This window comes from Notamacropus eugenii, chromosome 7 (genome assembly GCF_028372415.1).
Source record: "Notamacropus eugenii isolate mMacEug1 chromosome 7, mMacEug1.pri_v2, whole genome shotgun sequence".
Taxonomy (NCBI): Eukaryota; Metazoa; Chordata; class Mammalia; order Diprotodontia; family Macropodidae; genus Notamacropus; species Notamacropus eugenii.
This window is the reverse complement of record NC_092878.1, coordinates 105,400,232-105,414,833: the sequence shown is the minus strand read 5'-3', so window position 1 is coordinate 105,414,833 and position 14,602 is coordinate 105,400,232. Positions and strand designations below refer to the sequence as shown.

The 14,602-nt window shown below is 36.8% G+C and overlaps 1 protein-coding gene across 4 annotated transcripts in view; it reads right to left on the bottom strand.

Moving 5' to 3' along the window:
- The window catches only part of CYP4V2 (cytochrome P450 family 4 subfamily V member 2), a 39,805-nt gene that overhangs the window by 12,518 nt on the left and 12,685 nt on the right, over positions 1-14,602 (bottom strand). For all 4 annotated transcript variants that reach the window (XM_072623111.1, XM_072623114.1, XM_072623112.1 and 1 more), the window contains 5 exons: positions 12,433-12,518; positions 11,214-11,404; positions 10,667-10,736; positions 2,330-2,456; positions 77-256 (listed from right to left, as the gene is read on the bottom strand). In XM_072623111.1, coding sequence (XP_072479212.1) covers positions 77-256; positions 2,330-2,456; positions 10,667-10,736; positions 11,214-11,404; positions 12,433-12,518 — 654 coding nt within the window. The remainder of the gene's footprint in view (positions 1-76; positions 257-2,329; positions 2,457-10,666; positions 10,737-11,213; positions 11,405-12,432; positions 12,519-14,602) is intronic.

Sequence of the window (14,602 nt, the reverse complement as noted above, 5' to 3'; positions counted from 1 at the left end):
TAGGTTTGCAATAACACTACGTATGCTAAGAATTTCTTTAATGGTATTTGGAAAGCCCCATTATACAACAGCTTACTTCAAACATGAAAGTATCAACTTCTTCTCGAATGTCCTGATGACTTAGTGCATTCCCATCTTCATCAGTTGTATTTAAAAGCAGGTCTAGAAAAGCCTGCCGCTTGGTGTTTTTTGGGTTCATGTCACCATCCTTCTGTGCTTCATTTTCCTTCATTTCCCTGGCTCGTTCTTCAATAACCTTTATTTTGGAAGGAAAAAAAAAAACCTTTCATTTTTATTTATTCTGCAGTTATCAACATTCCAGTGGAAAAAGCAATGGCCCCAAGGTGGAGCATGATAGCTTTTCCTTAGAGACTCTTCTAAAAATCCAAATGTTTAGATCTTACCACATTTACCATTTTCCCCAACAAGGGGATACAGCTCTAATGTATTATTCAATGCCATCTAATAAGCACTACTGAATGTCAGCTATGTGCCAGCACTGAGCATACGGAGATAAAAATAAAAGCATCCCTCAGCCTTTGCACTCAGGAACCTTTCAATTCTACTAGGGAGAAAGAATGACAATTACTATGGAAAAGTTGAAAGGCAAGTATGATCCAGTGAAAAGCAAGTAAATCTTCAAGCAAAACTTGAAATCAAAACTCAGTATTGGATCAGCCGCTGCAAGACAACCCACATGTCACTTTACTCTCTACTCCTCAGTTTCATCTGCAAGATTAGCATAATCTACTAAACTATGTACTATACATACCTCACAGGATTGTTATGAGGAAAACATTTTGTAAATTTAAAAATTCTCACTTAAGTAGTCATACACAGTTTTGTTTATATGTGTGCATGTGTGTTTGGATGCACATATGTGCAATAATTATAATGATTAAGGTTGGCCTTAAGAAGAGAGGAGAAACTGCACCTTTCTCCCTTCATACTACAGGTGGGATTGTGGGTGTCAAAAACTGCACATTCTTTCAGATGTAGCTGATAGATCAGCTTGTTTAGCTGAATTGTTTTTTCCCTTTTTTATTCTTTGTTGTGAGAGATGGATCAATGCAGATGAGAGGAGGAAATCCATTTGTAAATAAAGCTGATGTAAAACAAGATATAAATAAATATTTGAAAACAGGCTTAAAAGTTCATTCATTCTCCTCCATGCCCTGCCCTTGACTTTCTGGATTTCAGTATCATGTCTTCTCTACTGATGGTTCATTCTGGAACTGTCCTCAGCACCTGGCACTACCTTGCCCTGGAACAGCCTACCAACCCTGTAGTTTGCTCACCTGCACTATTCCTTCACCAGTCCTTTTCCCCATCTCCCCCGGTGAGTTCCTCTTGGACTATCTGTTTTGTTCTGATATGTTCCTGATTTTTTGAACTTCAAAACCATGCCCCTGAGCCAGGTCTCTGTCTATCTCTCTCTGTGTGTCTGTCTGTGTGTCTGTCTGTCTGTCTCTCTTTCTTTGTGTGTGTGTGTGTGTCTTTCCCTTTTGTGTGTTGACTTGCCCCATTAGGCATCGACTCCATTAGAATGGAAGCTACTCAGATGTAGGGACTGTCTTTTTTTCTGTTTGTATTTGTATCCCAAGGCTTAGCACAGTACCTCATCACATAATAGACATTTATAAAGTCTTATTCCATCCCTCTCTTCTTTCTTTCCTTCTTTCTTTTCTTCTTTCTTTCCTTCCTTTCTTTCATTGATTTCCTTTCTTTCTTCCTTCAAATGATTATGTGCAAGAACAGTTCGTAAGATGATATTAAATAACACAAGTTCACTCCAAGCAGGTAAAATCTTCCTTTTCAATAGAATATCTGTTAACTGGTTACCTACTTAGCTGATCTAGTAACAGTAAAGTAGATGAATAAACACCTCAACAAAGTCAACATATGAAAAGATAGATTTATACAAAACATAAACCAAGATGACAACTACTCACTTCAGATAAAAATTCACAATAAAATCTCTTTAAATATCTTTCCTGTAATACTTAAAATGTGATCTGATATATCACCTCTTCTTCACCCCACCCACATCAAATAACATTCACTTTTTAAAAGGTGTCACTATCTCTCTTGTTATTTTGTTTTAGTTTGCTTAGACCTGCTATTTCATTTTGGAACTTTCTACCTTTCTCAGGTAGCATAACAAAACCAGAAAATCCAACTTCTATTGCCTCTGAAAACTATCTATACTCACTCCTGCAGAAGATTTTAATCTCAATGTCTATTTAATTTATTCTATTTAATTTTTATCATCTCCTGTAGGATTCAGGATGCTTTCAAAATGGGATGGGGCAGGGGAAAAGCAATGTACTTTGTCTGTGAAATCATGTAGGATCTTTAGACTCCTCTTGTGTTCCCGTCCTTCTTTAAACAGAAGATACCATAGGTCAAGCCAAAGCCAAGGCATCTTGATTCTGCGAAATATTATATCAGTCATCCTACAATAGAAGATTTAAAAAAATGAATCAGCTAAGATTGAGATTACAATGAAATCCAACAAGAATCCTTCAAAGCATGCCATCTGACACTATCATCACATTCCCTTATAGATTTTGAATGCAAATTACTTAGAGTTACTAAACTATAACTAGATTATAAGTATATAGTTACTATAGTTATTAACTTACAGTTACTAAGACAAGGACAAAAATGGATAGAGCACCAGTTCCAGCATCAGGAAGACCTAAGTTCAAATCTAGCCTCAAACATTTACTAGTTGCATGGCCCTGGGCAAGTCACTTAACCTCTGTCTACCTCAATTTCCTCAACCATAAAATAAGAATAATAACAACATCTACCTTCCAGGATTGTTGTGTGGATCAAATGAGAGAACATTTGTGAAGTGCTATTTTTAATATGAAAGTGGCAGAGAAATACTACCTATAATAATGATTATCATCTTTATTATATTAAGCCACTTGGAAGGAAGCCACTCAGACTACAATATACTTTCGACAGCAAATCCATGAACGAGGTCAGCTTGTTTTTAGTCAAATTATTCATAATTAGGACTTGCATTTGAGAAATCATTCATCATTTTATTGAATTCTTTTATTTTATTTATAAAAAAGCATGTGTTCATAATAACAGTATTTCACAAGGTCAGTGTTAGGATTAAATGTACAGAAATCATTTTGCAAATAATCAAATGCTAAATAAATGTCAGCCAGCACTGTTATTATTATTGTATCATTCTTTTCATCTTTTTCAGTGGGGTTAAGACAGAAATGGCTTGTTTTGGGAGCTACAATGGTGGAATAAGCAGTAAATAACTATAATTCTCCCACATTCACCTCCAAACAACCATAAAATAGTGCCCAAACCAAATCCTGGAACTGCAGAACTGGAAAAAAGACGAGATGAAAGAATCTTTTAGCCCAAGAAACTTATAAGATAGGTAGGAAAGGTCTATCTCACTTGGTTAAAAGGGTAGTGCAGTCTAAGGCAGGAGATGTTCTAGCAAGCCAGTAGCAAGCCCCACCTCAGCAAACCATCAGGGAATCCCAAGCCCCAGTGTGGTGGAGCAGGCAGACACCAACATCAGGACCCCCATATGGCTCAGCATAGCTAAGGGAAGGGGCAGACTCCAGGTCTGAGAACTGCCAAGTGCTTCAACATAGCCCTGGGCAAATAGGCAACCTCCTGTAGCCAGATCACCAAATGATTCAGTGTAGCCCCAGGGAAATTAAGAAACATCCCACTGGCCTCAGCACACACCAGATGTCAGCACCATGAGCCTGACTCAGAACCAGGTAAGCTGCCAGACTCCTACAGACCTCCAGTAGTACCAGCTACCCTACCTTACTTCCTCCATAAAGATCAGAAGGGTCCCCTGTGGGCCTCAGGGCAACATCAGTACAGCATCAGATAAACAGCCAGGGCCTGCAGCCCTGAAACAATGCCCCTTCCATCCAGGAGCAGAGTTCAAATTTAAAAGAAAGGAAAAAGACTTCCCCCCAAAACTGAGAAAAAAACAAACAAAACAAGTAAATAAAATGATATTATGGTGACAGGGAAGATCAAGACACAAACTCAGAAGGGGACAACAATATCAAAACACCTATGGACAAAGCCCCAAAATAAAACAGGAGGTGATCTCAAGCCCAGAAAGTACTCATGAAAGAGTTCAAAAAGGAGTTTCAAAATCATAAAAGAGAGGTAGAAGAAAAATTGGGAGAAGAAATGAGACTGATGCAAGAGAATTATGAAAAAATTCAATAGGTTGGAAAAAGAAAACAACTACTTAAAAAGTAAAGTTGGCCAAATGGAAAAGGAAATACAAAAATCCACTGAATAAACAACTCCTTAAAAAGTACAACTGGCCAAATGAGAAAGGAAATACAAAAGCTAACTGAGGAAAACAACTCCTTAAAAGTTAGAATTGGACAAGTGGCAACAAATAACTCTATGAGACATCAAGAATCAATCAAACAAATTTTAAAAAAATGAAGAAATAGAAGAAAATGCAAAATACCTCACTGGAAAAACAACTTACTTGGAAAACAGATCAAGGAGAGACAATGTCAGAGTAACTGACTGCCTGAGAGCCATAATCAAAAGGAAGATCTGAATGGCATCAAGAAATTATCAAAGAAAACTGCCCTGATATCCTGGAATCAGAGAGCAAAACAGGCATTGAAAGAATCCAATGATCACCATAGGAAAGAAATCCCAAAACAGAAACTCCAGGGAACATTATAGTCAAAATTTAGAACTTCTTAATCAAGAAAAAAAATACTTCAGTTGGCCAGAAAGAAACAACACAAGTATCAGGGAGTGACAATCAGGATTACGCAGGACTTGGCAGCTGAAAAACATTAAAGAATCAAAGGTCATGAAATTTAATATTCCAAAGGGCAAAGGAACTAGGAAAACAACCAAGAATCACCTACTCAGCAAAATTAAGCATTATACTTTAAAAAAATTTGATCTCCAATATCAAGACCCAAGAAAAGCCTAAAAAGGGAAAAGGGGTAAAGCATAAGGGATTCAATGGAGCTGAACTGCTTACATGCTGACATGGGAAGATGACACCTGAAATTCTTAAAAATTGCACCACTAGTGGTATAGTTAGAAGGAATATACATAGACAGAGGGTATGGATATAAAGTAAATTTGAGAGAATGACATAAAAATATTAAAGGATGAGAAAGAGGAATACGCTGGATGCAGAAGAAAGGAAGAGGTAGAATGGGATAAATTATTTCACATGAAGAGGCAGGAAAAAACCTATCAGTGGAGAGAAAGAAGGAAGGGTGGATGATGGACATCACTTGAATTTTACTATCATTAATATTGACTCAAAGAGAGAATAATATACACAATTGGTTGTATATTGAAATCTATCTTGCCCAACAGGAAAGTAGGAGGGGAGAAAATTAAGTAAAGTGGGAAGGAGGTGAGCATTGACAGAAGAGAGAGGAGACCAGGGAAAGTGGTATACAGAAGCAAAACACTGTGAAGGAGGGAAAGCATGAAAGGAGAGAGAGGACAAATGGGATGAAAAATAGGATGGAAGGAAATACACAATTAGCAATCTTAACTCAGTGTGAATGGGATGAATTCTCCCATAAATGGAAGCAAATAGCATTCACTACTTGACAAAAACTGCTGGGAAAACTGAAAAACAATAGGGCACAAACTAGGTATAGCCATCATCTCATACTATACACCAAGATAACATCAAAATGAGCATATGATTTAGACATAAAGGGTGACACTATAAGTAGATTAGAAGAGCAAGGAATAGTCTGCCTGTCAGACCTATGAAGAAGGGAAGAATTCATGACCAAACAAGAGAAAGGGAGCATTAGAAAATGTAAAATAGATAATTTTGACTATATTAACACTAATAAGCTTTTGCACAAACAAAATCAATGTAACTAAGAATAGAAGGAAAGCAGAAAGCTAGGAACCAATCTTTATAGCAAGTATCTCTAATAAAGGCCTCATTTCTCAAATATATAGAGAATTGAGTCAAATTTATAAGAATATATGCCATTTCCCAATTGATAAGTGGTAAAAGAATATGGACAGGCAGATTTCAGATGAAGAAATCAAAGCTATCTGTTTTGTTTTGGTTTTTCTCATGGTTTCCCCCATTCATTTTAATTCTTCTATACAACTAATGTGAAAATGTAATTAATAAGAATGTAGGTGTAGAACCCATATAAGATTGCATGCTATCTCAGGGAGGGAGGAAGATGGAGGGGCAGAAAATTTAAGATTTACGGAAGTGATTGTAGAAAACTGAAAACAAATAAATTAATTTTTTAAAAAAAGTTATCTATAGGCATATGAAGAAATGCTCTAAATCACTTTTGATTAGAGAAATGAAAATTAAAACAACCCTGAGGTACCACCTCATACCCATCAGATTGGATGATATAACAATGGTGATCAACCAGTAAGCCTATAATTATGTTCTGGGGGCTGGTATAATCTATTGGCTAAGTTCTCTAGGATATTTTAGGGTTCCTATTTATGGTAGTTGCCAATTCATTAAAGATTGATAGCTTCTGATAAACAGTTCTGGCCAGCAGACCATGTCTTGCCAAGCAAGCAATAGATACTAAATTTTTACAGCCTTTGGTGATATGTGGCACAGTTTCTACTATTTCCGCACAGAACAGACAATAATTACTAAGTTCAGTCTCTGTAAAGATAACCCTTCTATAATTTCTGGGATTAATATCCTAGTCTTGAATTGCCATCATGAACCCCTCTGCTCCCACAAAGAGTTGTATAAGATCCGGTCTTTCTTCTCCATGTGTTTGTTGACAGTATTGGTTGAGTTCATGTTGATGTTGCCCAGGGAGGATCTTCTGATTCTTTTTTTCAGTTTTAGCCAGAGGCAAACCACTTTCAGATATACTTAACAAAGCCACTGGCATGTACCAGTTGTAAGCCTTTTCAATTAAGTGATACCTGCTTGTTCCCAAAGTATTTCTTTGAGTTTTTGACCTGCTTGTCATATGTTCTGGGACAATCTATCAATATTATTCCTCTTTTCAGGAGAGGAAGGGTTAATTATTCTAGAGCGACTTTAGGCTGAAGGGTTCTGGGTTTCTTAATATTGTACAGACTTTTATTCGAATATTTTTCAAAACAAAAAAACATTAAAAAATAATATTTTTCGAGTCCTATTCCAATCTGCTATTGTCTATCCACTTTACAATTCTCAAAATGTGCATTAAAGTTAGTTTCACTTTATTTTCATCCCAATGAGTGTTGTTATCAATATTATTAATATTACTAATAAAATCATAAACTAATTTGATTCTTGGTCTCAGTTTAGATGAGAAAACATCTAAATCTGATCTGATAGAAATAGATAATAGAAATAGGAAATAGATTAAATGGAAATAAACATAAAAATAACTTTCACAGTAAATGTTTTTATATATTAATTATATATGATTATTTTAAGTGTGTGTCTGTATGTATGTGTGTGTATGCCTTTCAAAGAGATCTTATTTTAGGGTTGTGGCTTATAGTATAGCCAATGTATTATATAATGCTGAAATAAGGCTAAGATGAAAACAATGTGACTCTATTGACTCACCAACCTACGGGTCTACACTTTGAAACAGAGCGTCCACAGGAATCAATGAGAAAGGTGAGGTGAGTAGGAGTTCATGTAAGAAGCTGGATCAAGACCTTCTATCTGCCTGAACTTCACAGGTTAACATATTTAGATTAGAAAGGAACCTTATATAATCTAGTCTAGGAGTGGAGAACCATGTGTCCTCTAAGTCCTCAAGTGTGGCCCTTTACCTGAATCCAAACTTCACAGAACAAATCCCCTTAATACAAGAATTTGTTCTGCAAAACTTGGATTCAGTCAAAAGGCTTCCCCTTCTCCCAAGGACCTAGAGAGCCACATGTGGTCTTGAGGTCACAGGTTCCCCACCGCTGACCTAGTCCAATCCTCTCATTTTACAGCTAAGGATACTGAGGTCTATAGAGACCAACAGAGGTTAACCTTGTGTAACCTGGTATGAAAGTCAGAATTCAAACTCAGTTACTCAGGTCACTCCTCTCAACAAGTGGCTCATTTGTTTTAGAGATGCTGGAAGATTGAGGATTCAAGAAAAGTTGAGGTGTTGTTCCCCAACGCCATCACAGCTACCACCACTACAATGGTACCAAGTAATCTCAACCTTCAAATCTTCCCCTGGATACAATGGATCACAGACCTGAACAGGATTTGGATTGGGTGACTTCTATTTTCTCTGCCAATTTGTTCTACTTTGCTAAGCAGACACTCAAAGGAGACCCCAAAGGCCAAGAACAATGACCACCCATTGGAACTCATCCCACTCACTCTGATACTCACTTGTCTATGACAAGGGGGCAATGACAATGGTAAGTATAAACAAGCTATCCACTCTATAGATGTCATGGACGAGGTTTACTTTTTGAAATATCACAAAGTCAGGGAACCAAAGAAATCCAGGGGGAGGGAACTTAGAGATCATTTAATCTTCATTTTCCAGGTAAGGAAACTACAGGCCAGAGAGTCTAAGCAATATACCATAGGTCAGCAGCTAGTTAATATCAGATCTGGTCAATGAACCCATGTATTCCATCCGATGCCAAGTCCAATGCCCTTTCCATTCTATATGTCACTGCAAAACAGCCTTTTCTGTGGAAAATCCTGGATAAGCTATTGCAGTATGTTATGAAGACAAATATACTTTCTGAATTTTTGTTGTTGTTACTTTGAGGTAAGAAGAAAAAAATGAATAATTCCATTCTGGAGATACTCATTTCACTGACACAGTAAACTACCAATGAGGAAACTACCTCTGCCAATGAATGTCAGCCTGTGTTCTGCAGCATAGAAATTTTCCTGGGACACTAAAAGGTTAAGCAATTTGCCCACATAGGCAACACATGTCAGAAGCGGGACTCAACCCAGACCTTCCTGATTCTAAGGTTATCGACCCACCCTACTAACTTCAATGTGGTCCATTCATTTTCCCAACTAGGAATTGTTTAAATGAGTCACCTTTCTATCACAGTTTCTACTGGTAAGTAGCTAGTTGGCCCAGTGGATATAATTACTTATAGTTACTAAGTTATAACTAGGTTATTGGTATATAGTTATATAGTTACTGACTTATAAACATAAATAGAACACCAGCCTCAGACACTCATGAGCTCTGTGTGGCCCTGGATAAGTCAACTACTTGTGGTCTGCCTCAGTTTCCTCAACTGTAAAATGAGATAATACTAGCACCTACCTCCCAGGTTTGTTGTAAAACGCAAATGAAATGAATTTGTAAAATGCTTAGAACAGTACCTGGCACAGAATAAGTGGTATATTAGTTCTTGCTGGTATTATTATCAATCTTATAACCACTGGTCTTCTAAGATCTTTATTCCATTTCTTATCTACAAGTTACACATGAACAAGATTCATTTAACAGAGCCAAGGAAGGAAGAAAATTATCTGAGCTCAGTCATTCAGTCAATGAGAAGAAATAATTTGTTCCAACCCTCGGCAACCCAGAAAAGCTAACAGTTTAACAGTATTTAATATGCTCCTTCCTTCCCTTTCCCTGCTCTTTAACTGAGTTTGCTTTCCAAGGTTCCCTCTTTAGCCTTCTTCTACCCTGGAAGTTCTTAACTTGGGCCTATAAAATTTTAAAAATATCATTTTTGATAAATGTATTGAAATACATTTATCTATCATATTGGTTTCCTTTGTTAACCACCATATATTGGTTTCCTTTGTTCTCTTATGTATTCCAATTTTTCCATTTAAAAACATGATTCTGAGAAGACTTCACCTGACCCAAAAGGGTCTATGACACAGAAATGCTAAGAGCCTCTACTCTAGTCTCTTCTTTCTCCAAGCCATCCTTTACATTGCTACCAAGACTGTCCCCTATTCAAAAACCTCCATCATTCTAATCAGGTCACTCTTCTTCTGAAGGACTGTCTTGGCTCCCCACTGTCCACTATAGAAAGAATGAATTCCTTAGCCCTCAAAAATCTAGCTGCAACCTTCCTCACCAGCTTTGTCTCAACAGCCTTGTCTGTTCCCCCAGATTTGCATACAGAATGGACTGCTCACCACCTTCCAATCCTGCCTGGCCCTTTCAAAAATTAATTTCCTTTTTACTCCTAAGCCTAGGTGGATACTTTGAAAACAAACTCTGTAAGACCCAGGATTTCATTGAGGTGCATACCCACCCTCCCCCATTGTTGCAAAACTCAACTTAGTCAGGAATTGCTATGAAGATTCCCATTTTTTACCAATCTAGAGAATGTACGAGAGAAACAAAATACAAACTCCAAACTCAGTACTACACTGGAAGGTTTTCCATCTTAGTAGGACTGGAACACAACCTTTAAGAACCCAGGGTCACCTCCATTCCAAAAAGAGACATTGAAGGAAGAGTTTGGTTTTTGGGAGAAGGGGTGTCAAAACCATCAGTATAATGCATTATTCATAGAAGAAATGGTAGATACCAAAAACTTGGGCAATTTCATGTATTAGTGCATGTCCACTTAAAAATATTAATTTAACACACAGGCATAATAAGGGCCTATAAGAACCACAGAAAAGGAAATGTCACATACATGATGAAAATATCGTGGCTGATAATCCTTTGGAAGCTCAAAAATATCTATTTACCTAAATACTGAGCGGACATACTCAGAATCATCATTGGCTTGGGCACCAATATTTTTACCCATAGCAGTTTCTAGAAAATGAAAGAAAAAGCCAAAATTAAATTCGTAACATCCATCAATTGGGTGGGGATTGGGGGTGGTTTGATAATTTACATATATAATTTATTAAAATTTATTTTTATTATATCATTTTCATATATTTTCATATACATTATATTATTTACATATATAATTTATCTAAAATTATATAATGTTTATTATGGTTTTCAATTGTCCATCAACTTCCATGCTCCCTTCTCTTTCCTTACTTTATCCTCCTTGCCCTCTTTTCTGCCTCCTCCCCTTTCCTGTTTCTCCTTTTCTTTTGTCCTTCCTTCCCTGTTCCACTATCCCAGGAGTGGATTTAGACTGGGGAGGGGTCCCCAGCTGAGCTGGTGCTACAGGACTCAATTCTGAGCTTGTCTTATGCTAGGTCCAGTGACCTAGGCTTTTTCTTTAACACTATCCCCATATGTGATTACCATAATTAAATAATAATTAGAACTTACCACAGATTATGTCTAAGGCACAAAGAGTGATGTCAAGAAAACAGTTAAAGGCTTCTTGATCAACGTGTTTTTCAAGCTTATTGACTAATACATTAGCTTGCTCGTTCATGACATCTAAGAATTCTTCCAGAATGGTGAAATGAAAGGTTGGGGTTAACATTTTTCTCCTAGAACGCCACTTGTTTCCGGTACTAGACATTTGTTACAAAGAACAAGAAAAAAAGGCAATGAATCTGAGATTTTTTTTTAACTTCTTCATCTGAAGTCCAAATTTGATAATTAATCTGTAATTTATAAATATTATTATAAATAATATAATCATAATTAATTTAATATTTTGTAAGAATTTCATTGAGTCAGTCCCTTTCATAGAACCCTTTTATATTAAATTCTGATTACAATATAATACTGAATGACTCTAGAGCCTGCAGAAATGTAAGGTTTTATTGTCTCATCAGCAGTACAATTCTACATTCCTGGAATGCCCTGCCCTAGTTAAATCCCCCATCCTTAAAAGCCTAACCCCCAGGCTACGAAATCCAAGAAGTATTCCCTGATTCTCCTGTTGCTAACTACTCTGCTAACTAACTCTATCTGATGTCAGAGAGTACCTGGTTTTGCTCCCCCTGGCCAATATCATATTTTACTGTGTATTATACTTCTTGACGGTTGTGTCTTTGCTTCTACTAGACTCTAAACTCCATGAAAGCAGAGAAATAGCTTCATCTCCTTCGTTCAATACCTAACACAGAAACAATTAATAAATGTCTATTGAATTTTAATATAGTGTTAATCTATGGAAATATTACAACTTAAATGTTTTCATATAACCCCATTGAAAAGACTCCTTAATTTGAGAGGAAAACTTATCCAAAATATCAGAAACCCCAAACACACTTTAATCTAGACTATATTTATAGTCTCTCTCTCTCTATACATATATATAATAGTCTATATAGACTATATATCCTATGTAGACTATATATAGCATATATATAGTCTATATGGACTATAAAAATAGGATATCTTTTTAGCACAGTTGTAGCAATATCATTATATAATGAATAGCTGAATCACAAAGATTCCATATATTATCACAAGTGCTTTCTTCACTTAAACATATATATAACAGCATAAAAAACTTTTAAGGTCAATAGCAGTAGCTTTTGAAATCTTCAATTCTCAGAAGAAATAAGATGGCATCTTTACATTAGCATACCTTGTAAGAAGTCCTAGGCCAAGCCAGGGTTCCAGGAACTTATACATATAGGATTTGTCTATTTGCTTTGAACTTGATAAAAGGGCCTTAAGAGAGGAAAAAGAAAAATGTGTGCTTCAGGTTATGGAAACCTTTGGAGAGAGCATGGTGGAGTGTGGCCTTGGATTCAAGAAGCCCTAAATACAAACTCTCTCTTACAGTAGCCATGTAACCAGTCATTTAACCTCTCATTACTCCCAGGAATTTCTATAAGGCTATAAATGACACAGGAGATACTACACTGTGTCAGCAGAGGGAATTTCTACACCCAGAATTCCAAAATTATACATTGATACACATCCTGTGTATGTGCATATGTATGTGTCTATATACCTACATGTACACAGACAATAGATAGCTAGATCGATTATTTTTAGTATTGATTTTAATCAAACCTGTGGTTTCACAGGTATAGTGAATTCCCAGTGTGGAAGTCCTTCTTCCAATACAAGACCACAGCTATTATTCATCTATAGTCTTAGAGAGTTGCCTAGTTCACTGAGAGGATAAGTAACTTTCTGAGAGTCACACAGTCAGTATGAGTCAGAGGCAGGACTTGAACCTAGGCTTTCTGGTTGGTCAAAACCAACTTGGAGGCTGTCCACTAAACCGACTCTGGTTACAGTGCTCTCCCTCCACATCCATTTTCTATCTCTCTCTCTCTTACTCTGCCTCTCTCTGTCTCTCTCTGTCCTTCCCTCCTTTCCTCTCTCTTTTTTTTCTCTGCATCTCTCCATCCCCTCTCTCTCCATCTTTGTCTCTTTTCCCCCCTTTCTCTTCCTCTCTTCCCTGCTTCCTCCCTTATCTCTCCTTTCCCCCTTTATATACAGAGATATATAAGTATAATTACAGACATATATCATCATCTATAATCTATATTATATGTGCATATATGGTAAAAAGCATGGAAGCTATCTGACATATTAAAATGCCTATACTGGACACTTTAGATCTAAAAGAAAAGTTTCCAAATGCACTCCAAAGCTCCACATTCTTTTGCTGTGATGTGGCGTATTGATTCATTCATTTATGAAGAAATCTTCCTACACAAGTCACACATTTCTCTTGGCAAATAGGCTTAGAGAAAGGAAAGGAGGAAACTTTCTGTTTAAGTGTTTGATTATATCCACATAAAACATGGACCCTAAATGAGGAAAGTCAAACCTTTAACCAGCTTGGTGCTTTAAGGGGGCTAGAGATAAAATGTAAAAAAAATTATCTTTTTTAAAGATTTCCAGAATTAAAATCAAGAGTTGGACCAAGGGGCATCTAGGTGGCACAGTGAATAGGAATAAGAAGGACCTGAGTTCAAATCTGGCATTAGACACTTACTAGCTGTATGACCCTGGGCAAGTCATTTAGCCCCAGTTGTCTCAGAAAAAAAAGAATTGGGTCAATCATATAATATGAAAACAAATAAAAAATGGGCCAACTTAAAGGTACATTACTACCTCAGAGATACTAAAGGGAACAGGAAGAAGGGCTCCCTTGTGCTGGACAGCTCCTCATTCTGAGGGATGAGGAGGGTGGAAAGGAGAAAGAATAGGACTGCAAGGTTTACGAAACATTTTCCTTCTGACAAAAGTAATACAATGATTAGGAGAGAAAAAAATGGAAGTTAAGAGATTAAGTGAAATTAGGTAGAAAGTCAGAGAACCTCTGGATGACCTTGGTAAATTCAAGTCACTAGGTTCTGATGAGTGATAGATTCAGTTCTGAGAGAACTGGTAGATGAGACTGATGAGCCACCGTTAGGCATCTTCTGAACCCTGGAGGACAGGAATGGGGTACCATAGAACCTGAGAAGGACAAATAGTCTCTGGATTTCCAAAAACAGAGAAGAGGACAGAGTCTGCAAAACTGTCATCCAGAGAGCTCCAATTCCTGGAAAATTTCTAGAAAACATTATTAAAGGGAAGAATAATGAACAACCAGAAAAGAAGCCGACAAGGCTTCTGCAAGAATAGGTCATGCTATTACCCAAAACATAAAACTGCAAATAACCAAATGAAAGATTGTTTCAAGTCACAACTCAGAACAACCTGAAATTTCAACTCATACCCAGCAAATTAACAAAGATGACAAAAGATGGGAATAGGTAATGTTACAAGGCATATAACAAGACATGCAG